The sequence below is a fragment of the Pristis pectinata genome, chromosome 4, assembly GCF_009764475.1.
Source record: "Pristis pectinata isolate sPriPec2 chromosome 4, sPriPec2.1.pri, whole genome shotgun sequence".
NCBI lineage: Eukaryota > Metazoa > Chordata > Chondrichthyes > Rhinopristiformes > Pristidae > Pristis > Pristis pectinata.
Window position 1 is genome coordinate 34,322,832 of NC_067408.1, and position 26,271 is coordinate 34,349,102.

At 37.5% G+C, this 26,271-nt stretch overlaps 1 protein-coding gene across 1 annotated transcript in view; it reads right to left on the bottom strand.

Annotated features, from left to right (window-relative positions):
* unc5a (unc-5 netrin receptor A) overlaps positions 1-26,271 on the bottom strand; it is a 354,681-nt gene that overhangs the window by 31,853 nt on the left and 296,557 nt on the right. The window contains exons 9-12 of the mRNA XM_052013762.1: positions 24,549-24,845; positions 17,827-17,914; positions 14,716-14,884; positions 590-823 (exon numbers count right to left, since the gene is read on the bottom strand). Of these exons, the coding sequence (XP_051869722.1) occupies positions 590-823; positions 14,716-14,884; positions 17,827-17,914; positions 24,549-24,845 (788 nt within the window). The remainder of the gene's footprint in view (positions 1-589; positions 824-14,715; positions 14,885-17,826; positions 17,915-24,548; positions 24,846-26,271) is intronic.

The following is a 26,271-nucleotide window of genomic DNA, read 5'->3' on the forward strand; positions in this document are numbered from 1 at the left end:
CTACAACATATAACTAGAGCAGTATATGCACTGAATACTGTATACTGTGGAGGTTTGAGTGTAGCTCAGGCTGAATAGATTAGTATCAAGATAGCTGTAATGGAAAGCTGCAACCTTTTTGGGGGCAAGATGTTAATTTGGATAGTCCAGGTACGTTCACCTGTCCTATCTTCTTTTGTTGCCTACTTAGACAAGAAGTCTGAAGCTTTATTCTTCTAAGGAGCACTTCTTCGAAGGAACCACAAAATTAATTTTGGATAAAACCAAAGAACATAGGCCAGTCTAACAGCAGGGGTTGATTTCCCATCATGTGGGACAATGCTCCAAGGAGGTCTTTCATTGCATCTTTTCTCAAAGTTACCTAATGAGGACATGTGCCCTTCTACAGTAGCAGGGAAAGGAGTGAGCTGCACCCTGATGGAAATACCACCCTGATGGTGAAATGGCAGGTCACCCAAACCTGACTGAGTTTGCAGTGCAGTTCTGAATGTTACTTTGATTGCATTGTTTAATCTTGCTTAGCTGATCCACCTATGATGCAACCTATTAACATCAGTAGGTTTGTCTAAAATCAGGTTTAATTGTTTACCTTCAGTGCATTTTGCGTATCTTCCAGACAATAGACCCGTATGCTATACTCCAATGATGTGCATGTTCCTGGTGCAAACAGAACTAGTCTCAGACGCTTTGCTGCAGTTGTGTTCAGTGATTCACCGACTAGTGTGTATTTACCCAATGTTTCAGTAAATATGTGGGACATCTGTCCATCCAGCTGACAATAATAAGGATTGGAAGGAATTTCTTGCCCCAAATGTAATACCTCCTGCGGAAAGAAAGACAAAAAGTGTTATGACATATGTACATAAATTCTTAATGCCAACCACACAAATGCAATGAAGAGCAAAGCAAACAATGCTAGTTTAGCATACAGTACGCCACAATGGCAACTTAAGTTGATTTCCCTGATTAATATCTTCTAATATTTACATGAAGTGAATTTTACCAGTGATAGGCTTTTTTCGGTGCTAAAAATATATTGTTTTTAACATATAATGTTTTCTGAAGGGGTTAACAATGAACAAAGCAGCAATTAATTGATTGGTCCTTACTTATTTTAGGGTTTATTTTTAAAATCCATAAGTAGTTAGGTTTAGGATTGAATCACATCACACTTTAGAGCCAAAAAAACAATCTTTTCCTGGTTAAGAAATCTTATTCATGATTTTGTTTCCAAATTCCCATCCATTACTTTTTTTTATATATATACTGTCTACTGCTGGCAATTTTAACTACCTTACCAAAATACAGTAAGTGCTGATGTCTTCTTTGACTCTACAAGATCTTGTTCTCACCTGACATCTGTACATATCACTTCCCAGTAAGAGTTGTTAGATGTTAATTAGAAGAATAAAACTAACTGATGTTTCTTTCCCTAAATCCAGGCATGCTGAGGATAATTATAATAATCTCACTTTGCCCCAACTGGTATGAGCTTTTAGCCCAGGAATCAGAATGGGGATTTTTGTTTGTGAGATGTTACCGTGTGCACATCATTTGCTGTGTTTGCCTACATTACACAACTGACTGCACTTCAAAAGTACTTAATTGACTGTTTGGTGCTTTGAGACACACTGATGATTTCAGGATGTGTTATAGAGATGCCAGTTCTTGTACACCAATATTCTCAAAGGTCTCAAAATGCTTTGCACAATGCAGAAGTGGAAAGATGGTTGTTAACTTAGCCTTTTTTATGCAGGATAATTCTAAAAACAGAAAGTAAAAATAACTGGTAAATCTGATATAGTCACCTGGAGAATTCCACTACTTCTTCAAAGACTGTTGTGGGATTCTTAAAATCTACCTAAGTAATTTGAAGAGGCAGCAAAGCTCCACCTTAATCAGAGTATCTTTTATAATGCAACATTCTCCCTCTGTACTCCAGCAAAATGATTGCTTAGAGTAAAGTTTCATTCTTTTGATAATATGTGTAGCCATTCAAAATATGGAATTATCAAAATACACACTATTTATTTTACGGATACTCCAGCCATATCAAGTGCCAGAATTAAGCTTCACCATCTATGTCTCAGCAATAGCATCCTATGTTCAAAAAGGATTTGAAAGACCATTTAAAGGAAATGTAAATATATTCCCATGAGAATAAAAGAAAGGTGGATTGAAGGTGAATTTAAAAGTTAAACCTAATTTAAATGCCAAACTGAATAGCTTTATAGAAAACAAATCAGCAGTGATATTTGGGAGCTTAGTGTTTCAGAGGTCACAAAATGCCTAGAGAAAATAATTTGAACATTGTTTTCCCAGATGTCGTAATAGTAGACAGCAAGCAAAGAATAGCTAAAACCTTTATAAGATAAAAATAATTAGACAGAATTAAGAAATAGAAAATGAGTCAAGAAGTAGATCACTGAGAGAGAGAGAGAATTGATGTTTCCAAGCCAACGGATTTTATCTGCTTTCAGTTCACACACTCTGATATTAAAAATACAGGTAATTATAAATTAATAATACTACCTAAATATCAAGAGGGGTTGTTCACAACCAGAAATAATTAAAAATTGTATTTTAAATTCAATTTTTATCAAAAGTTGTTAACTATTCACAATGCTGCTCCAACATACCCTTTCTGCTAGTGTCTAGAATTCCTGATTAGTTAAAAAATGTTTCCTTATTGATTCTTCCATGATCACTAACTTTATTTCTAGTCAGTTTCAGTGGTTCCACATATCCACAATTTTACAGTCCCCAAAACTTAAGTCTTGGTTTATTTACTTTTTCTCTTGATTATAAACTCTTAGTCATAGATTCATACAGCACAAAAACAGGTTCTTCAGCCCAACAAACCATCAAGGACCCAGTAATGATAATCCTTTGCTAATCTTATTTTATTCTCCTCACATCCCCATCAACCCCTCCAGATTCTACCACTCACCTACACACTTGGGCCAATTTATGATGGCAAATTAACCTACCAGCCCACGTGTCTTTTGGTTCTCAGTTCTTTTCTGGAGGTAAGTATTAATTAAAAAGAAGTTCTCTTGATTGACCCTAAATTACTTTAAAAGAAAACTTCAAGCAATTACACTGATGTGGAATTTCAACATTATGTTACCATAGGGATTAGCAGGTAACTCTGATGTGTATGGTATCAAGGAAGTTCCTTCTTTAGTAGTCTTGGAATCTAAAAAAAGCACTTGGGTAATTAAATCTCTGTAATATATGCAAGTCTAACCATGGTGTTCAATTGTGATCCATTCGTTTTGATTTATAAGACAAATAGACATTTATATATTAAGGTGAAATTCAAAGGAACTGAAATGTTTCTATGTGCAATATTTAGTTAGTTAGTTAATGGGCCAAGTTTTGCTTTTGCAGGCATCCAGTGGTGTTTTATATTGGTTAGGTTCCCCCTTGTTACTATTACATTACGGGAAGTAGGACATCTGGAACTTAAGTGAACAGATAAAACAACAGGGCATTTCCTTAACCAATTAAATTGGAAGATTTAAAAAATAAATGGCAGAATAACTAAAGAGTCAAATTAAACTGAATACATTTGATGTTATATCAAACACAGAAAGAACACTAAGACTGGGGAAAGAAAGATTGAATTAATAGATGGAAAATATACATGCATAATTTTAAAACTTGACATCTTAAAACCTCTTACAACAAAGAATACCTAAAGAAGTGGCTCCATTCAAATTGTTAACATAACTCTTATGCAAAGTTTCAAAATGCTGTGCATCCTTTTTAAAAGAGTTCTATTCCACTTGTATTTTAGAAATAATGGCAATTTAATTCACACCTTTTTTTTCTCCTTCATTGGAGAACACAATGTGCATTATAAAATTTGGGTATATTTAGTTCAGCAGAAAAACTCAATAAGATCACAACTGATCTTGTATGTCATCTACTTTCTTGTACAATCCTCACATCTCATTATATATTTCGAAAATTCAAGGTACTCACTGAATGAGCATCCACACCCTTCTGCGGCAGAGAATTCCTAATACTGCCCTAAGTAAAGAAATTTCCTCTCATCTCAATCCCAAATACCCAACAGTTATCCTGACTTTAGTTCCTGGCCCTCATTCTCTAGCCTAAATAAACTACCTGACCTATCTACCACAGGGTTCCTCAATATTAACTCTCTTGAAGTCTCATACCATCAGGACAAACTTCAGGAAGGAAATGTCCCTTCAGATTATCACCTGGATAAACTGATGAAGGTAGCAAGGGCACAGACTTTACTCTGGGTGGGAGACCACAACGCCAGTCACCAAGAATGACTTAACAGTGAAAAAACAATAAGATGCTGGGGGAACTCAGCAGGTCGGGCAGCATCCATGGAGAAAGCAGACTGCCAATGTCCTGAAGAAGGGTCCTGACCTGAAACGTTGACCATCTGCTTTTCTCCACGGATGCTGCCTGACCTGCTGAGTTCCTCCAGCATCTTGTTGTTTTTTCATCTAGATTCCGGCATCTGCAGTGTTTCGCTAATGACTTAACAGTACTGCCATTAACTGAGATCGCCAAATCCTGAAGGAGACAGCTACCATCTTGGATCAGAGGCAAGTAGTGAGTGAATCAATGAGGGATAAACCTATTTTGATCTCATCCTCACCAGTCTCTTTGTGGCAGATGAATCTGCTCACGATAACATGAATGAAAATTACCACAGCATGGTTCATAACACTTTCCATTACATTGTGTGGCACTACAGTCATGCTGAGGTGACTCAGGACAGATCCAGGAGCTTAAAACTGGGCAAGAACTACAATACACCATCAGCAGTGAAATACATCACCACAATCTGTAACTTCATAGGCCAGTATTTCCTCACTCTACCATTGTATTCAAGCCAGGTGATCAACCCTGGTTCAATGAGGATTGTAGAAGGGCATTTTGGGAGCAGTACCAGACATTCCTGCATTTCTATAACTGAGGTATCACCCTGGTGGTACTGAGATACAGAACCACATGGGTACTAAACTGCTAATGCAGCATTCGACAGTAGAACTAAGAGATCCTACAACCAAAGGTTCAAATCAAAGCTCTGCAGTTCTGCCATATCAAATTGTGAAAAATGGTGGACAAGTAAACAGCTAACAGGGGAAGGAGGTTCCAAGAACACCTCTGTCCTCAGCAAGGGAAGGACCCAATACTTGAGTGCTGGAAACAAGGCTGAAGTATTTGGAACCACATTCAGTTTGAAGTGCTGAGTGGATGATCCATTTCAGTTTCCTCTTGAAATCCACACCATCACTCAAGCCACTCACCAGCCTACTTGATATAATCCAAGTGATACCAAGAAACATTCAAGAGCACTGGGTACAGAATTTCTGTTGGGCCACATAGCAACTCAGCTATTATATTGAAGATGTGCTTCACAAAATTAGTTATGCCTCTAGTCAAGCAATTCTATTATAGTTATAACGTTTGCATCTACCCAACAATAGGAAAAGCTGCCTAAGTAAGCCTTGTTCACAAAAAGCAGGACAAAGCCAATAAGGTTAATTATTGTCTAACCAGTCTGCTCTCAGCTATCAGCAAAGCAATTGAAAGTGTTGCCGACAATACCTTCGGTCCACTTTTATTCACCAACAGCTCCAGGGACTCGGGTTTGATCCTAACCTTGGGTTCTGTCTGTGTGGAGTTTGCACATTCTCCCCTTGATTGCATGGGTTTTCACTGGGTATTCCAGTTTCTTCCCACATCCCAAAGATAAGCTGGCAGGTTAAATGGCTAATGTAAATTTACCCTTTAGTGTAAGCAAGTGCAAAAGAATTAAAGGGAAGTTAATGGGTATGTGAGAGATAAAAAATTGAGGGAGTATAAGGAAATAAGGGAGGGAATGGGACTGAGGGGACTAGCATGGATACAATGTTCCATCACTTTCCTTCTGTATTGTAATAATATCACTTCCCAATCTTCCAAACTCCACTTTAGCCCAAATATGTCAAATGATAGTATCTGCTTCTACAGTGTGAGGAACAGTTTAGGTAGCAAGTCATTCCTCTATTAAATTTGAGTGCGAAGACTCAAGGCGGCGAGAGAGAAATCTAGATCATGGATCAAGGGGTGACACTTGAACTCGCTTCTGCCTCTACAAGGGAACAGAATGATTGAACAAATTCTCTCCCGTGCAGTACTGTGAGAACAGCTGAAAAAGCTTGGTGGGCAGTATTTTACTCAACTGAAGAGCATTAGGGTATTTGGTTGTTCCACCTTGTTGTTTGTATGAAGGCAGGTGACTACTGAGTTTAGAAGGAATTTGCTGGATATGAAACTCCATCAACAACTCAACCTAAGTAGACACTATTTTCTTATGGACAATGAATAACATTTTATATATTTGTCCTCCAATAACAAACAATACCACCTCTGTTCAGCATTTGCCTGTTACTCTCATCCTTAAAATTTGGATGATATTTGGAGATGACACAAGTATCCAAAACGCAATTAAATTATTTAAATGAGGCTTGTGAGCCAAATTAGAATTAATCTTTTTTTTTGTTGTTTTTGTTACAGATCTTATTGATTATGCAACCAACAATGAGATGTTTCACTCAAATTTGTACTTCAATGATTTTTGTTATTGCAATGTTTAGCTAATGCAAGACACAGTACCTGGGTAACAGACAAGCAGTCTGAGGATGTGGAAGGGTGGAGAGAGGTACTAGAAAGCTGCAATTACATATCATGCTAAAAGTGAATGAACATACATTGAAAAAAAACATTTATGGAATATGGGATGCACTGGTGTAGCCAGAAACTATTGCCTATCCCCTGAGAAGGTGCTGGTGAGCCACCCTTCTTGCATCATTGCATTTTTACCTCAGTATTGCTGGTTAGGGAGTTCTAGGATTTAGATCCAGTAACAAGGAAATACTGGCGATAGACTTCTAAGTCAGGTTAGTGTGTGACAATGAACAGAACGATGTGGTCGCACAAACAAAATCTCAGATCAAAGCTCTGAAACTCTAAAGTGAAGTCTGATGAGATGTTGATACAAGAGACTGCAGGTGCTGGAAATCTGATGAAGGGTCTCGGCCCAAAACATCGACTGCCCATTTCCCTCCATAGATGCTGCCTTGTCTGCTGAGTTCCTCCAGCTCCTTTGTATGTCGATCTGGTGAAGTGTTGTCATTAAAAGAGGAGGAGATTCCGTGTATCTTGCCCTCCTCAAAGGTGCTGGAACACAAGCCAGCAGTACATCTGAGATCTTCAGCATCATAGTTGTCAGTCTTCAGCCAAGCTGAATCACCTATCCACCCATCTCATAATATCCAGAAATTGCTAAATGTGCCAGAAGTACCAAAGGCTATGGACTGACACCATCCTGACTCTAATACTGAAGACATTTGCTTCAGAATTCATTGTCCTCGAGATAAGCTGTTCCAATGGAACTACAACACTGGCAACTCCCTGACAAGATGGAATTTTCCCAGATTTGTTCTGTCAACAAAAAGCAGAACAAATCTAAGCTGGCCACTTATTGTGTTACTTGGCTACTCACAAACTCAGCAAAATTATGGAAAAAATCATTAGCACTGCTGTTGTGGCTTTTACATTAACCTACTCGATGACTTGCAGCTGTTGTGTTTGAGTTAAATTCACATGCAAGTCCCAATGATGGCAGCGGGCCAGGGCCTCCGGCTGTTTCTGTGACATGCACCTGCCTTTAATGAGGGTGTCTGATGCCTCTTGAAAGCAGAAAGTAAAAATCTCTGCCAGTGGGGGTGTACTGTCGATGGAGAGTAAACATTCTACACCAATGCTTTCCATCTGTAAGAGCAATTCTTGCTGGACTCAAGGAAAAGGGTTAAAATGAGGTCAATTTTGTGAAAGTAGTATTGGTATGTTACTGTCACTTGTACCGAGGTACAGTGAAAAACTTGTCTTGCAGACCGATTGTACAGGTCAATTCATTACACAGTGCAGTTACATTGAGGTTGTACAGAGTGCATTGAGGTAGTACAGGTAAAAACAATAACAGTACAGAGTAAAGTGTCACAGCTACAGAGGAAGTGCAGTGCAGGTAGACAATAAGGTGCAAGGTCCTTTTCAACTGAAAGAGGATATATTTCAATTATGGGCATGTCCTTAGTGAGTGAGGATCTGCACAAGGAAAACAAAGTTGCCCAGTGGCGGAACCAGTAGAGCTGCTGCCTCACAGCTCCAGTGACCTAGGTTCAATCCTAACCACTTGTGTTGTCACCGTGGAGTTTGCACATTCTCTCCATGACTGCAAAGGTTTCCTCCCAAATCCCAAAGGTGTGCAGGTTGGTAGGTTAATTGGCCACTGTAAGTTGCCCCTCATGTGTAGATGTGTGGTGGGATCAGAGGAAGTGGAAGGGGGGGGGGGGGGGTGGTGGGAGAAGAGTAAAATGGTATCGGTGTAGGATTAGTGTAACAGGGTGCTTGATGGTCAGTGTAGACTCAATGGGCCAAAGGTGCTGTTTCCAAACTGTATGACTTCATGAATGTACAACAATGCATTACAATGGTAATATTTAATGATGTAATCCCACCTTTATGGCCATCATGATGCAATACACTGTTATGGCTGTAATTTCGTTCTTGAATTTAAATTATCGGAGATCGGAATATTATCACTGTGGGTGTGAATATTATTCTGATTCTCCCTGCTTCTCACACTGTTTATAAACTATCTATTCCTGACTTAGTTTTCACATAACCTTCCTTTCCACAAAGGACAATTAATGTGCAAAATAGTGTTCTAGCACTTCTTCCTTCCATAGAAAAGATGAGCTCAATCAGAGTTTAAAGCGTGTTTAAAACCATGTTATCTTAATTTAACCTAAATTAGCTCATCATCAACTATTTTGCAAAGAGTGATAGAATGATTAAGCACTGCAGGAGGCTATTCATCCCTCCATGGTAGAATTATTCAATTAATCCCATTGCCCTTTCTCCATAGTCCAGTAATTTCTTTTCCCATCTCTCAAATTAATTGAGTAAAATGCAAGAACATTAATCTAATCTTTGAAATGGAAAACTGTATGGTAGTCTTTCAATTTCTGACATCATCTCTTTTACTTTGATTACTTTAAATTTGTTAGTATTGTCCTATGGTGATTGCATAAAAATAAATTCATATAGCATACAACTTTACCACACTAATATTACTTCACAAAATCTACATTCCTCATGCATTTTGTCTTTAATTATGAACTAACTTTAAGAAAGACATCATCGAGGATATTGTCCATTAGTTAAAAAAAAGGTGGGTAAATTATTGCCTTGTCTTGTTGATTTTAATAATGGCAGCTGGAATTGTTAATTGAATTTACCCAGAGGATATCTGAGTCAATCTCTCGTTTTTCATCAGGTATTTTGGCAGAAAAGAGGGCCAATCAGGTTCTTGCCTGCTGTAATGCTCATTTCCCACCTCTCAAGTGGTTTAACAACCACTTAACTAGTCAAGTAGTATGCAGGAGCATTAATTCAGCCCTGGAGACAGGAAACCGAAGAAAATTAAGAACAGCAGTGAGATTGTGAAGTATAAATTGCTGACATTAACATTTCCAGAATTGGCAAGGCGGATTTAGGAACAGGAGTAGGCCATTCAGCCTGTTGGTCCTGCTTTGACATTCACCTAAAATATTAACTAGGCCTCTCCATTGATGCCCATTGTTCTGCTATATATTTTCATTCGCAAAATACTGCAGTGCTGATCAGAAATAAAAGCAGAAAGTGTAGGTCAGACAGCATCACCGAAGTGAAAAACAGAAGGTACTGATGAAATGTTATTACCTAAAACTTTTCTCTGTCCATAGATACTGCTGAACCTGATGAGCATTTCTGAGATAATCTGTTTTTATTTATTATTTTGTAAGTTTTAAAGTTTTTTGTCCACTCTCTGGTTCTATGATATTATTGGTTTATATTTAAAGTAATCATTTCTTACTTATATAAGTGTCATGGCACACATTAACACCAGCCTCCCAGACAACCTCGACCCACTGCATTTCGCCTACCGCCGAAACAGGTCTACAGTGGATGCCATCTCCCTGGCCCTGCACTCATCTCTGGAACATCTGGACAGTAAAGACACCTACATTAGACTATTGTTTATTGACTACAGCTCTGCCTTCAATACTATAGTTCCAAGCAAACTCATTAACAAACTTTGAGACCTGGGATTCAACACCTCCCTCTGTAACTGGATCCTTGACTTCCTGACCAACAGACCGCAATCAGTGAGGATAGGCAGCAATACCTCCGGCATGATTATTCTCAACACTGGTGCCCCACAAGGCTGCGTCCTCAGCCCTCTACTCTACTCCCTATATATTCATGACTGTGTGGTCAGATTCTGCTCTAACTCCATCTACAAGTTTGCAGGTGATACCACTGTAGTGGGCCGCATCTCAAATAATGATGAGTTGAAGTACAGGAAGGAGATAGACCGCTTAGTGACATGGTGTCATGACGGCAGCCTTTCCCTCAATGTCAGCAAAACAAAAGAGCTGGTCATTGACTTCAGGATAGGGGGCAGTGTGCATGCACCTGTCTACATCAATGGTGCTGAAGTCAAGAGGGTTGAGAGCTTCAAGTTCCTAGGAGTGAAAATCACCAATAGCCTGTCCTGGTCCAACCACATAGATGCCATGGCCAAGAAAGCTCACCAGTGCCTCTACTTCCTCAGGAGGCTAAAAAAATTGGCATGTCCCCTTTGACACTCAACAATTTTTATTGATGCACCATAGAAAGCATCCTACCTGGATGCATCACGGCTTGGTACGGCAACTGCTCTGTCCAGGACCGCAAGAAACTGCAGAGAGTTGTGGACACAGCCCAGTGCATCACAGAAACCAGCCTCCCCTCCGTGGAATCTGTCTATACCTCTTGCTGCCTTGGTGAAGCAGCCAACATAATCAAAGACCTCACCTACCTGGGTCATCCTCTCCCATCAGGCAGAAAGCATAGGAGCCTGAGGGCACATACCACCAGGCTCAAGGACAGCTTCTATCCCATGGTGACAAGACTATTGAACGGTTCCCTTATACGATGAGATGGACTCTTGAAATCACAATCTACATTGTTATGACTTTGAACCTTATTGTCCACCTGCAATGCACTTCCCTGTAGCTGTGACACTTTACTCTGTATTCTGTTATTATTTCTACCCCGTACTACCTCAATACACTGTGTAATGAATTGATCTGTACGAATGGTATGCAAGACAAGATTTTCACTGTACCATGGTACAAGTGACAATAATAAAACAATACCAATAAACAGAAAATGCTGGAAATACTGAGCAGGTCAGGCAGCACCTCTAGAAAGAGAAACAGTTAACAACATTTCAGGTCCTGAACCCTTCATCAGAACCTTTCATCGCTTCTGCTGCCAACTTCCACCTTGCTCTCACTTTCACACAGTCCATCTCTGACTCTTCCCATCTCTTTCCTTTCTTGATCTCTCTGACTCCAATTCAGGGTATAGGCAAACCAATGCCAACTACAGCAAGCCCTGATACAAACTCTAAAAAGATAATTGCTTCTCATTCCACTGATGCTGCCTTACCTGCTGAGTATTTCCAGCATTTTCTGTTTTTGCTTCAGATTTATAGCATCTGCAATTTAGATGTTAGTGTTTGAACTTGCAACAATTAATTTCAACATTCAAGTACAGTTTTCCATAGGGAGTGTGAAATGCACATTTGAACATCTCATTGGGATTTTTCAATTATTTCCCTGCCCTGAAGTTGCCCTTAAGCTAATTAAAACAACAATGAACGTAGTACAGCCAACAATTTGAAATCTGGTGATAATTGGTGGGCTGGGTGTTTGGTCTTCAGTGGAGTTTGTGATAAAAAAGCTCTGACTTTGAACAATGACAACAATGAACCAGTAACATAACAATTACAGCAAACATGTATTTAACAGATTCATTGCTTTGGATTTAACTGTCCTATTCTTTAATTAACTCCTGTTCAGCCGATGAGATATTTCCTATCTTGCTGCCATGTCCTCTATTGGAAAACAGACATATCTTTCTCTGAAACCATATTAACAAGTTCGAGGGACAGCAGATTTGAAATGGAAAATTAGGAGTACAGAATATTTTTAAAGCATCTAGCTTCAGATTCTCCCCTAAATATGTTCTGTCAATTCCAATATCCATTTGCACATCTGCTGTAGTGAATAACAGTGAAAAATATACTATACAGATTCATGAAAGTGTGGGGGATGATAAGTTATTGACCTGAAATATTAATTCAGGGCCCAATCTCCTTGGCTAATGTCAATGGTCCAAACAGAACCATCAGCATTTGTCCATCCTATCTGGATGCGTCAAGGCTTGGTATGGCAACTGCTCTGCCTGGGACTGCAAGAAACTGCAGAGAGTTGTGGACACAGCCCAGCACATCATGGAAACCTCCATGGACTTTGTCTATACCTCTCACTACCTTAGTGAAGCAGCCAGCATAATCAAAGACCCCCCACCCGGGTCATTCTCTCCTCTCCCATCAGGCAGAAGATATAGGAGCCTGAGAGCACATACCATCAGGCTCAAGGACAGTTTCTATTCGGCTGTTATAAGACTATTGAATGGTTCCCTTTTACGATGACATGGACTCTTGACCTCACAATGTACCTTGTTATGACCTTGCACCTTATTGTCTATCTTCAATGCACTTCCCTGTAGCTGTGACATCTTACTCTGCACTCTGTTATTGTTTTTACCCTGTACTACCTCAATGCACTGTGTAATGAATTGATCTGTACGATCAATGCAAGACAGATTTTTCACTGTACCTTGGTACAAGTGACAATAATAAACCAATACCAATTTGCATGATAGTAAATCCAGCACATTCTGTCAAATGCATAATAGCCAAGCTTACTGACAGTTATAGAATCCAGAGGCAGAGTCCAGTTGTGGTCAGATTTCTCAGCATTTCTACTAGGTAATGGAACTGAAAGGATTGCCCTATATGGTATTCAAGTTCAAGTTCAAGTTTATTCACTCCAGGGCTGAATGACCACATTCTGTGCTGTAAGAATTCTATGCTTTCATGATACATTATGCTAGGGAACCACCTCTTGATTATGGTTCTGGCTAGAGCAGAAGCAGAATCTGAGTCGCCATTGATTTTAGGCCTGTAGATTAAGACAAAAAGCCACAGCAAAGGCTACATTATTTTACTAAAAAAAATTATTTCTTCAGTTTTGATTTATAATTGATTAAAATTAATTTTTTTAAACTATTTTCATCTGCTTTCATGGTTTTTAAATGTCAGAATGCCAGATATATTTTATAAGCAACAAAAAAAATCACTCATAGATTTTCTAAGTGGGAAAAGAGACAGGCATTGCCTACTGTCAAAGCCTTTCAGAGAGTTTTGGGGACTGAGCATTCTCACTGGGTCGCTGGAGGCCCTGCCACTACCCAGACTAAGCTGATTGAGTTCAGTATGCTTTGGGCCAAAAAGAAAGGACCTCCTGCTGTGACACCATCCCTGGTGGGCTCAGGATCACAGGTTTGGCCCACTTCGGTTCATCTCTCAAAAAACCTTGCCAGACCCATTAGATTTTCCCACATTTGCTTATATTCCAGATTTTCATCAACTACTATATTTTGCTTTTGCATTGAACTAAATGCATGCCAAAGTTATATATTTTTAAAATAATTTATTCCCATTTACAAGTTACATGGTGTTGTTTTGGCAAAATCTCCCTACATTATAACGCTGAACAAAGAAAGGAAACTTGTGGGCATGCTATGTTGGCGCCGGAAGCGTGGTGACACTTGTGGGCTGCCCCCAGAATATTCTCCGCAAAGATACATTCCACTGTGTATTTCGATGTATATGTACTAATAAAGAAATCTTACCCTTATCCTAATACCAGATGAATACCAACATGAATTCAAGAATCTAAGACTAAATCACTGGATTTCAAACTCTTTTTCAGGTGATCCATTTTAAACAAATGGCTCTCCCAAGCCTGCTGGTAATAATAAGTTTTATTTAAGGAAGCAGAAATAGCGACCCATTTTAAAACATCCTGCTATCCACCCAAGAGTCATAACTCGCGCTTTTAAAATCACTGAAATAGATGACCATTAAGGCTGCTAAATTTTCATAAAAATTCAACTAATGTTCTTCAGGGAAGAGACCTTGCTACACTTAGCCAGTTTGCTCTATGTATGGCTCACTCTCTTATTATGTGGTCAATCCTAAATGCCTTCAGGGAAATAACTTTTAAGAAGTAAATATTACATGCATCATAAAAACAAGTAAGCCACATATGATACCATAAAACTCCTTATAGTGCAAACACCTATATATTATTAAGAATATAGCATTATAAAGCCATTTTCTGATTGCAATCTTCATTTCTTAATGTCACATTTTTGGACACTTTTGTTACCTCAATGAAAATTGCTATGCTGATATTTCTCATTCAATTGCTGTTAAATCATTACTAACAATGGCCATTAGATTGACCAATTTTCAGAAGTTTCACATTAAATTCCATTGCCATCTTATATAGTCACAAAGATATTTGTGTTCATCAATTGACCATGGACAATTTGTAAGTTACTTAGAATTCTTTCTCTCAGAGCACTATTTTAGAATTGACAGTTATCTTATATACAACACTATTTATAAGAGAATGCATCTGTTAATAGAGAAGGCAAAACCATTTTTTTTACCTCCCAGTTTCCTTGGGGTGATTGTTTCTTCAGCTTAATGGACCAGTTCTCCAGATTTCCTTCTGCACAATGTTGAATGCTGAGGATGACTGGCCCAGTGAGCAGGACACCTGGAGGCCCACAGCTGACAACTGGACTGAGCAGGGTCTGACACCCTGCTAGAGGTAACCTCAATTATCAAAATGTTAAAAAATTAATGAGCAATGCAGAATAAACAGTTCAGAAAATGTATTATTTTCGTCTATGTTTGCTACATTCATCATACAGTTGCTCTTAACAAAATCATAGCATAAAGGTTCCTTTTCTCTTTAAAGGGTAAAAAATTAGAATGGTTTTACTAAACTGTGTGAGGACTTTATTGTTCCTAGATATATATGAGGACTTTGAGGATAATTTTTATTTTGTTTTTATGTAAAGCTAAAATACTACTTTCTAATTTTCTTTCTTTTTCAATCTTTTTATTAAATTTCAAAATAATACACATAACAATAGTAATTATACACATGGTGCAAAGAGATCGGGATTACAATAATAACAGTTGATATATACAAGCACAGGGAGTAAAATATATAATCTCAACCTCCCAGTCTCTTACTAAATGAATCTAATACAAAAGAATTTGAAAAGAAATTTGATTATATGTAAAGAGAACCCCAAAATTAAAAAAGAACATAATAAAACAACAAAGAAAAAAGATAATAATAATAAACAAAAGCAAACCAAAAACTTCAAAAAAAAAAGCTGGACTGTTATTTCTTCGGTTAAAAAACATTATTATGTTGTTAGCTCCGCTCCTCTTTATTCAAATAGAAGGTTATTGAAAGGGATTCGGAAGAGGTCTGCTTACATCATATGGAAATACTGAATAAATGGGCTCCAAATTTCCTCAAATTTAAGCGAAGGATCAACCACTCCTAATTTTCTCTAAGTTTAAACATGTTATAGTTTGAGAAAACCATTGAAATGTGGTAGGAGGTATAGGACCCATTTAAATAGAATAGATCTCTTGGCCATTAATGTAACAAATGCAATCATACCACAAGCTGAAGCGGATAGATGACCAGAATCCATCATTGGTAACCCAAAAATTGCAGTAATAGGATGAGGTTGTAACTCAATATTCAATACAATTGAAATAATATTAAAAATGTCTTTCCAATATTTTTCCAAAAGAGGACAGGACCAAAACATATGTGTCAGGGAAGCCACCTCCGAATTACATGTGTCACATGTAGGATTTATATGGTGATAAAAACGGGCTAACTTATCCTTAGACATATGGATCCTGTGGACCACCTTAAACTGTAACAAAGAATGTCTAGCACATATTGAAGATGTCTAATTGTCAATTGTTGTAAACTCACTTGTGTTTTAAATTGATGATATTTAATTGATGATAAAGAAAACCTAAAATTTATCATGAGAAGAAACTAATGCAAGTGACCATCCAAGCAATTACTCATTCTTGTTAAATTTTCCTCTCAGATTGATTAAATGAAAATATTATATTATATGATTCAAATAAAATTCTGAGGATATTGCTTTTGGAAATAAAAACCATAAATGGAAGTAACAGGGACACCTTTAATTAAATGGTATTTTCAAGCCAAATTATAACTTTATATTTGTGATTTATAAGGACCGTTGTGTGTAAATATCCATTTATAGTTTACACTGAAGTTACATTATCTCCCTAAAATCAGGTTTGACCAGACTCTGATAAGAAATGGAGTAATATCACTGGATAAGTGAATCTGATGCAGCTCGAGTTTGACACTACAATGAGTATTGTGGAATTGCAATGCTAAATCTATTTCCAGAAGTGCCTTGTAAATAATTGCAAATTTATAACAAATGACAATTCATGTAAATAAAACAATTATTTGTATTATTTTAAATTTCAATATCAATGAATTGAGCTATTAAGCGTACAAAACATAAGTAGAAGCAGAAGTAGGCCATACAGGCCCTAGAGCTCATTTTGTAATTCAAGATATGGCTGACCTGAGCCTTGGCCTCAACTCCATTTTCCTTTTTGATGTCAAAGATTGTTGATTCCCCCAGTAGTATTAAAATCTATCTAATTCATCCTTGAACATATCTAATGTCTTAACAACCGAGATGCTTTCTTATTCCTATCTTGCTGTAGGATGCAGTCTTATTTTCAGCTCACTTACACTTGTAATTCTAAAAATCGTAGATTTTCTTCTAAGTTACAGAGCAATCTCAGCACCAAAGCCTTCCCAACATAAACAAAGCCAGGGTCAGGAGAACGGTGGAATGTTCTTTACTTGCCTGGATGAATGCAGCTCCAATAACATTCAAGAAGCTCAATATAATATAGAACAAAGCAATCTGGCCCCTCATACTGTAACTCCCTACCCAACAGCACTGTGGGAGCACCTACATTAGAAAGACTGTTGTGGGCAGCTCACCACCACTTTCTTAAGGACAATTAGGAATAAATAGTAAACACTGGCTTTGCCTGTGATGCCTGCCCAAATACCAAAAGAGTACCTTGATTAGTACCCTGTTCATCATTCTGAACATTTACTTACATTACATATTTAGTGTGTATCACCTGCAACATATACTGTTGTCACATGCCTTGGTTACCAAAGTGGCATCCCCCAAACCTATAAGCTATACTATTAAATAGCATAAGGGCAGTAAGGTGCATAGGAATGCTACCACATACAGGTTCCCCCTCTATGTTGTACACCATCATGATTTGGAAAAATATTGGTATAACTTTATTATCACTGGGTCTAAACCCTGGAGCATCCTATCCAACAACACTGTGGAATAATATCATCAGATATGCTGCAACAGTACAGGGAGCCAGCTCACCACTACCTTCTCAATGGCAATTATGTCAGTGTTACCCACATCCCATGAATGAATTAAAGAACCCTAGATAGTTAGTATCTGCCCCGCAATCTGCATCACTAAATTGATGTTTTGAAACACTTTGTTAGAATTGTTGTTCAAAATGAGAATTTATGTACCCAGAGTCAGGATGGTAATAAGAAACTTGTTACTCTTTAATGGTTATAAAGGTAAAAATAGAAAAGCATTGTAATGTAATTAAACATTGAAGTTACTACGTACCTCACGTCCTCCTTTTTGTGGACAGTAAGATATAGTTCATAGATCTTCCCTCGAGGAATGGCTTCCGGTGGAATGAGTAAGCTAATACCTAGAAAAGAAACAGGAGTCTAGAGTTTGATTTTTGCCATCTCAAAAATAAAATGCAGGGATTCTTTTGTGGAGATCAACAATTTTCACACAGCTCTCATCAGTTTGCAGGGGAAGGATGCTACTCACTTCATAACTTTCCAAGCATTCCATTATGTTGGCATTCAATATAATTTGAATTTCTCTTTATTCTTTCCCCTGGGCTGAATGAATATCTATTGGATTTTATATCTGACAAGACTTGACAAAATTCAGGTAATGCATGCAAACTATCTTAAGCGGAAAAAATCAGAAAGCAGTGGAGAATGTAAGGTATCCAATGTCCCTTGGTTGCTATGGCCCAGGATCAAAATGTTATGGTCCAGGATTTTGTCTGCAGACATCAGTGATCCTAGAGACAGATGGGGTGACGGTGAAGGATATTGTAGCTTGCAAAATTTAAAATGGCTCAAGTAGAAAATACTATAAGTTTGGATTTGCCATTGTCCCAGTCTTACAAATGGTTGTAGAATAAGTGACCTTTAAAGTGATGCTGATTTCAACTTTGGTCAGAATGAAATCTGGCATGCTGCTACACTAGCTTGATTGCTTCTTCTGGTGGTATCTACTTGGAATAAGGTGAGTGCAAACTTTTGCTGCCTCCATTCTTCAGCATGCACAAAATAGGCAGATAAAAACAAAGCATATTCAAACAAAGCAAACAAAGCACTTTATTTGTCTACCTGCACTGCACTTTCTCTGTAACTGCAACACTACATTCTGCATTGTCTTTTCTTTTTACTACCTCAATGTACTTATGTATGGCATGATCTATCTGGATGGCACACAAGCAAAAACTTCTCACTGTATCTTGGTACATAAGACAATAATAAACCAGTAACAATAAAAGAGCAAACACAGAATATACTTTTTCCACTTCTTTTACAGCTCTAACCTTAGGACAACCAGCTCTCTTTCAATTGTTAGGGAGTGTTGGCAATGAATGGGTGCATGTCGTATTGCTATGAATGCACTTACTACAGCCCAGAAACAAGGTCACCCAAACCTCAGTAATTGAGCTGCAGTTTGCAGACAGGACTCATGTTTGTGTGTGCTCCAAGGTTGAGATCGAAGTCATCAATGACTCATTCAAAAGCAAATAAAAGGTATGTCTGAGGGAGGCGTAAATAGAAATAGGAGATGACAGAAATTTGAAATCACCAGGAAGAAAGGAACAAATATAAGATATGAGGTTGGAATTGTTGATGCTCTGAAAATGCTCAAATTGTGAATTCAACACCGAGCTTGAACAGCCCTAACGAGCCTAGATAGAAGAGTAGCTGTTCCTGGGGTTTATTTTGAGCTTCTTTGGAGCAGAGTGGGAGACCAAAAGCAGAAAAGTCCAAGTGCAGATAGGATGGCGAGCTAGGCAGGCAGAAACTCAGAATCATCCTTGTGGATTAGGTGGAGGTGTTCTGCAAAGCAGTCACTCAATCTTCATTTTGTTTCTCCATGCGGGGAAGATTACATCACGAGAACCAAATGTAGTATTCTAAAACGAAAGAGGTACAATTCACAGCTTTAACTGGAATGTGTAACTGGTGTCATGGTAGTGAGAATGGAGGTAGCAGAGCAGTTGTTTCATTTTCTGCATTGTATGGAAAGGTGCCATGAAAAGGGATGGGTATTGTTGGAGATGGAATAGAAAAACTGAGAATCCCAGGGGAATCGTTCCTCTAGAAAGCTGAGAGGGGAGGAGGAAGATGTGTCAACCTATCATCTACCTTTTGTTCTCTTCACTCTTTCCCTGCAGCTTAAAAATCTAATTTCTTTCTGGTTCTGACGAAAGGTCATTGACCTGAAACATTAACTGTTTCTCTCCAAGTGGATGCTGCTTGACCCATTAAGTATTTCCAGCATTTTATATTTTAATTTAGACTACCAGCAACTGTAGGTTTTCCTGATGGTCAGACCTCTTCAAAAGGAACTGTTGTCATTTGTAGTCAGATAACCACAGTCTTGATTCTTTTATGCAATAGTGCTGCTCCAGCAAACAGCAGGAGTTATCTGTTAAATCACCTAACCTGCAGGCCCCTTTGCATTATTCAAGTCAAAGATGCCTACTTATCTTGCCCCCTCAATTCATCAAATTCCACATTAGAAAGGCCTGGCAATAAAAGAGAGCACTTCATATTTACTGTATGGTTCCATTGCTTACAGCAAAGGCATTATTGATGTCCTGCATGTGATCATGTAGCCCACAGGCCAAATGCTACAGAACTAGAGATGTTCACAGTACAAAAGGAGGCCTTTCATCTGGAACAATTTTTCCCAGAGTACCCCACTCTAATTCAATACCCTGCATTGTTCATGTAGCCTCAACCTTGCTCTAACATGTATCCGTTTTTCCTATGAAGAATGTAACTATCCTCCTTAGCAATGCACCCCATGTTCCAGTAACACTCTATGTAACAGTGCTGTTCTGAGCCTCTCATCACAACTGTATAAAATAATGAAACCCCTCTGACAGACTCAGTGAATGGAATGTAAAATTGTGCAGAGTGCAACATAGCTGGTTCATCAGATGGAGACAGTTGCACATTAAATAATTCAGTCATAGAATCATACAGCAAAGAACCAGGCCGTTCAGCCCACCAACTCCACACCAACCATCAAGGATCTACTTGCACTAATCCTATATTCTCATTTTATTCTCTATTATCAGAAGAGATTTTTTCTTATCCAATAATGGTGTTGGGCAAAGGGAGTGGTAACTTAGAGATTATAAAAGGGTCACGGGACATGGTGGGATGGAGCTGGTTTCTTGATATTTCCATAGCACATGCCATTGAATAATATTCCTTCATATAAAAACACCTACTATCACTTGTGATAATCAGTTATGATTATTTTCTCACCAACAGATATAATATTTGATCCTGAATTATCTTAGCAAAATCACAGAACAAGTGTACCTAATTTATGCTTAACCTTCTTTGTCCTAATGAAAAAATTCCAAGACAATGAAGGCATTTTACACAGATGGTGTAAAATAGGCTCATACTAAATTAGAAACCTCTTTTCATTGTACCCAATGTTCTTTACTCATTACTCAGAGTTTACTATTTGGGTCAAACACCTAGCCTCACCAGGGATATACAAAACATCCTAGCTTATTTTTTCAGATCCCCTTCTAATTATCAACCTGCTGTTAAGTGACTGTGTGAATCCTCATAGACAGGACCTGCATAAAAATAAGATCTTGTGCACATGACTGTTCTTACTGGGTCTACAGCACAAAATACCCACACATAAAACTGTTGATTGTTAAAGTTCTTTTCAACAATGCTACAGCCCTGACTAAACCAACCAATCAAAACCTTTCAAAACATTAAAATATCTCTGACATTCAAAAACATTTGGAAGCTCTTAAATATCCATCAAAATATTAAAAAACAGTAAAATTTACAAAAATAAGCAAGACTGAAATACATGATACACAAAAAATTAATTCAAAACATTTGACTACAGTCATTTAATTCAGTAATGTAAATTATTTAACACTTATCTTGTTCTCTTGCACCCATTCCTCTCCATTCAAATGAATGGAATCACTGCTCCTGCATTAACCATGAGGAGTCCAATAAAAGAACATAATCAGGGAAAGGTTGGAGAAAAGTGGCCAGCAAGTTCTACTCTTCCCTGTTCACAGGGAATTCTGGATTTTTCCTGCAAAATCTAGCCCATTGACCTCAACAGAATTTGGCATGGGGTAAAGTGAGCTCTTGATTTGTAATGAGGCTGCTTTGCACTTTTGATATAAGCTAATTTCACCCTGATTTCCAGATTAAAATAAAGTCATCTCTTCTAATGTCATCTTAATCGGTCTCTTCCACAACCATCGCAATCTTCCTCACGTAAAACACCTGAAGCATGGCAACAATATTCCAATTGCAGTTACTGTTAATTCTCTTCATCCTAAAATAAGCTCCCATTAGTCATTTTGCTCCATTTTCTGACTTTTAACCACATTCCCATCTGTGCTGTTACAATCCCTTTAACACTGCATGTCCTGATTTAATTAACAGGTTTCTTCCGATGCACTTATCAAACACCTTATGAAAGCCCACATGCATAATGTTCATTACATTTCCTTCCAATTGTTCCCATCAGTTATTATTCTATGTCACTTCTGGATCCTTTAAAGTCTGCTTATAGTCTTATATCTAATAATAGATTGATTTTCCACTCTCATTTCAACTTTCTAAAGAAAATAAGGAACCTTGTTTTAAACACATCACTCAACGTAATAGCTTTGAGGGCCAAGAAATATCCATATATCCACGCTATCCTTCATGATTTGTATTGCCAACAAGAATCCTTTCTGTGCTGCTGAATAAGTTCATTTTTACTTCACAGAAAATAACACCTTTCTAAAGTGTTATATTTCTGATCCACATTTGCCAGTTTAATTATTCAAGTACTAAAGTTAAAATACAAGTCCTCATCAGAATTGGAAAAATGCAATTATTATTATTAAAAGGGAAAGTTTCAGCCTATCATTTAAAGTGAAAGAATATTTGCACAGGATTATTTCATGTCAATATAACACTATCTAAATGTCTCACAAAATGCTTAAACAAATAACATTATGAACTAAAAATAATTTGGTAGAGCAAAATTAGATTACCCTGATATGATTTTTGCAATGATCTTAACTGATAGAGTGTGACCAAATATTCCATCTATGTTTTTAATGAAGTTAACTGGAATCACTATTATTTCCTACAATAGGTGCAAAAAATCATTCTAATTTACAAAACAAACATTGAAACTTATTTCCTATTTTTCACAAAGATTTTAAAATCACTTTACAGATGGCAGCAAATCCGAATAATGAAAAGAGTGACTCACCACAACTTAAATTCTCTTACTGTAATGCTGCAGCAGAAAGTTTGGTTCATTTTCATTTTTTTTTGTGACAAAATTGGTTTTAAATATATGGTCCATGTCTTCAAAGATCATAGAAATGTATATATGAATCCATCCTGAATTATAACAGCTTTGGTAGAGGCCTGCTAGTCCAATTTTGGTTGGATTGGCAGCCCTTCTACCAAAACTGCTATAAGTCTCATGCTTCTGACCTTTGGGTACCTGGTAAGGAGCAGATTGGGCTGGTGAAGGAACCTCCTTGTTGGGCTGCTTCTGGACTTAGCCTTGGTTGTCACTCACTGTCACGGGCAGTCGGCAATTGAGGGATTGCTTGACCCATCCTGACTATCTACCCCACAAGCAAGGCTATATTCACACTCAGGTGTTCCCAGAGAGGTACTGTGTGGTGTCCACCACACATGACCATTGTGTGCCACAGGGATCTATTGAATGCTGAAAACAGTATTTTAATTTGGTTTCTATGTTTTGTTTGTTTAGAAAATAGAAGGTGTTTTAAAGTAATAAATTGAGTAAGCTGTCAGTCCAATATATTTTATCATAATATTTTAGCCACTACTGTTTGAGGTTTACCATATTTTAATGGTATAGAGTTAACATGGTTCATATACTGTATCTGATGTTTGCATCTGCTTCAAACCCATTATTTTATTTAACTGCCAGAATTAAGTGGTAGGTGGAGCAACAGTAATGTACACGAGGGAAATACTGAATATACACTCATATTTTGTCTGCCGTAATTTAAAGGTTAGTTTTAATCTGCAAACATTTTGATTGTACCATTTGGTGTTTTGGTGATCATCAGTTGTTCGTTGTTGGCCTTATTTATCTCCGTAAAAAGTACAACATAGAACTGTGAATATGAACATCCCAAATGGAATTTATTGTTTCTATGTTATGAAGAAGAGGAAAATAAGGAATTGGTGAGACTAGTTTGGGATACGTTTAATAAGGCCTAAAGGAAACAGTTGTCTATTAAACATGTAGGCCTAATCAATGTAATTTTACTGACTAAATATAATTCCTTGCATGCCACAGTTAGAATACTGTTTTGCCTCAGAGTCCATTGGAGAGACATACGAAATGGTAGCTCAAGACCTGTCTATCATCTCCATTAGGAGAACATCATCTTCTATGTCTTTGATATTCATCTATCCAAGCAGCACCTGAGGTATTTGCAATATGAGTGAGGAAATAGTACGCATTTGCATTAACAGGTCATTTGGAATTTCTTCAAGGAACTTCTGCAGTTAATTTATCTAATCCAGGGAATTTGGGAGAAAGAGCAAGTAATTCTATAGAATGGTAACCCTACAAAGAGCAGTATAACTGCACCACACCCACCATGAAATGACAATGCAGGATTCAAGAGGAAGTAGCAGAAGAAAAATACAGAATAACAATCTCCGGTCCATCACTAACTCTCCATGGAAGATAACCAGATTGTCAACCTCAATCATGCTTTGCTCAAAGAAAAAGAGAAAGTTTACTCAGAGTATGTTGGAGAATACTTTTTCAAGTAATATATATTGCATATTTTTCTGTGAGCAGTAATGTCAAAATGTTTCTGTAATTGTAATATGGATCAGTTTAAAAATTAACCACCTTTGTGACACTATAAATGTATTGTGGATTAATGTTACACAATGTAGCGGTTGTTTATGCCACTTTAGTGGCTATTAGCTGTTGATTTAAATCTCACTTACCTCTGCTAGGAATAGTTAGGCGACCACCTAAAAAATTAAATGTTCCAAATGCAGTATTTGAAGCATCCCTCAATAATGACCTGGTGTTTGTTTGCATCGAAAGCCTCTCCATAAAGTTGGAAGTGTCGGAAAGTGCTGTACCATTACGTAACGTATGTCTCTCACTTGCAAGTGGATCCAGAAGTGGGGAGTTAGTCATTGGAATCTTGTCTGAAATATCCTGTCGTGAACGGATGGAGCCTTGGTATGATGATGTGCTTGTGAGGTCAGGCTGGATTGTAAGCAAATGGGAGTTATCTATCAGAATGAAAACAGACAAGCCACAGTGAAAAATATTCTGCATTTCAAGGATTACTAATCATTGTTTTCACATCAGTATAATATTGTGTGCTCTCAGAAATATCTCTACATACATCTTGATTCAAACATTCCAATTATTAGAGATTTAGTAAAGTATGGGCAGAATCATTCAGATGGATCATTGAACCAATTAAAGCATATCGATGGGTGGTCTCTAAAACTTCTAATTGTTTGAACAATGTGTAAATATTAATAGATCATCAAATTCTCTGAACAATTCACAGTTTATTAATTTAATAATGTCAAATATTAAGTTTTCTGCTTGGATTTTGAAACAGAAATGCCAACCTTTACTTCTACTTCACAAACAACAGAGAAACTGAATTTCCAAAACCTTCCAATATCACCTACCACAGGTAAATTTCCATGATGGACTAATCAAGGCGTACAATTCAGATTATGATGTAATTGATTATAGACTGGATCTTACACCTTTACTAATTTTTGCAAAATCTAGCAGTTTAAACTTAAAAATAAACATTTTTAACTAATGTACAAGATTGTAAAATCAGCCTTAATGATCCATTTAAGCTACAAATACATTTGGTATAATTGAACATACTTATGCTTTCTCTCTACAAGACTGTGCACCCTAAGTAGGACTAAATAATCTTGTGCATAATCTTAAAATTGTTGCTTGGTTCTTCAGAGAAAGCATTCTGGATAAATTGAAGCTTGAAAAGTAATAAAAAAACATACAGTGCTTTGTTCTTTTCGAGGTCATATGGGGCAGAATTGAGACTTCATATAATCACAGAATTACAAAGCAGGGAAGACAATATGTCAAACCTGTACTGCCCTTTCTCCATAGCCCTGAAAATTCTCCCTCTTGGATACTTATCCAGTTTCCTTTTGAATGCTACAATTGAAGCTGTATCCACTACTATCCCAGGCAGTCACTCCAGATTCTCACAGCTAGACATGTAAAAAAAATCATGTCACTTTAGATCATTTGCCAATGGTCTTCATTCTGCATCTCCTGGTTATTAACCTCTTGTCCAATAGAAACAGTTTATTTCTATCTACTCTGTCTATCTCGTACATGATTTTAAATACATCTATTACATCTCCTGCAATTTTTATCTGTTCCACGGAGAATAATCCCAGTTTTTCTTTTCTATCCACTTAACTAAAGACTCATCTGTGAGATCATTTTGGTAAATCTCTCTGCAGATTCTCTAAAACTATCTCTTCTAAAATGTGGTGACCAGAACTGGAAAGAATACTTCGGTATCAAAGTTCATCATGACTTTCTTGCTTTTGTACTCTTTGCTTTTACTTATGAAGCTGAGAATCCCGTATGTATTTTTAACCGCTTTTAATGGACTGTGTGTATATTACCCCAGATCTCTCTATAATTGTA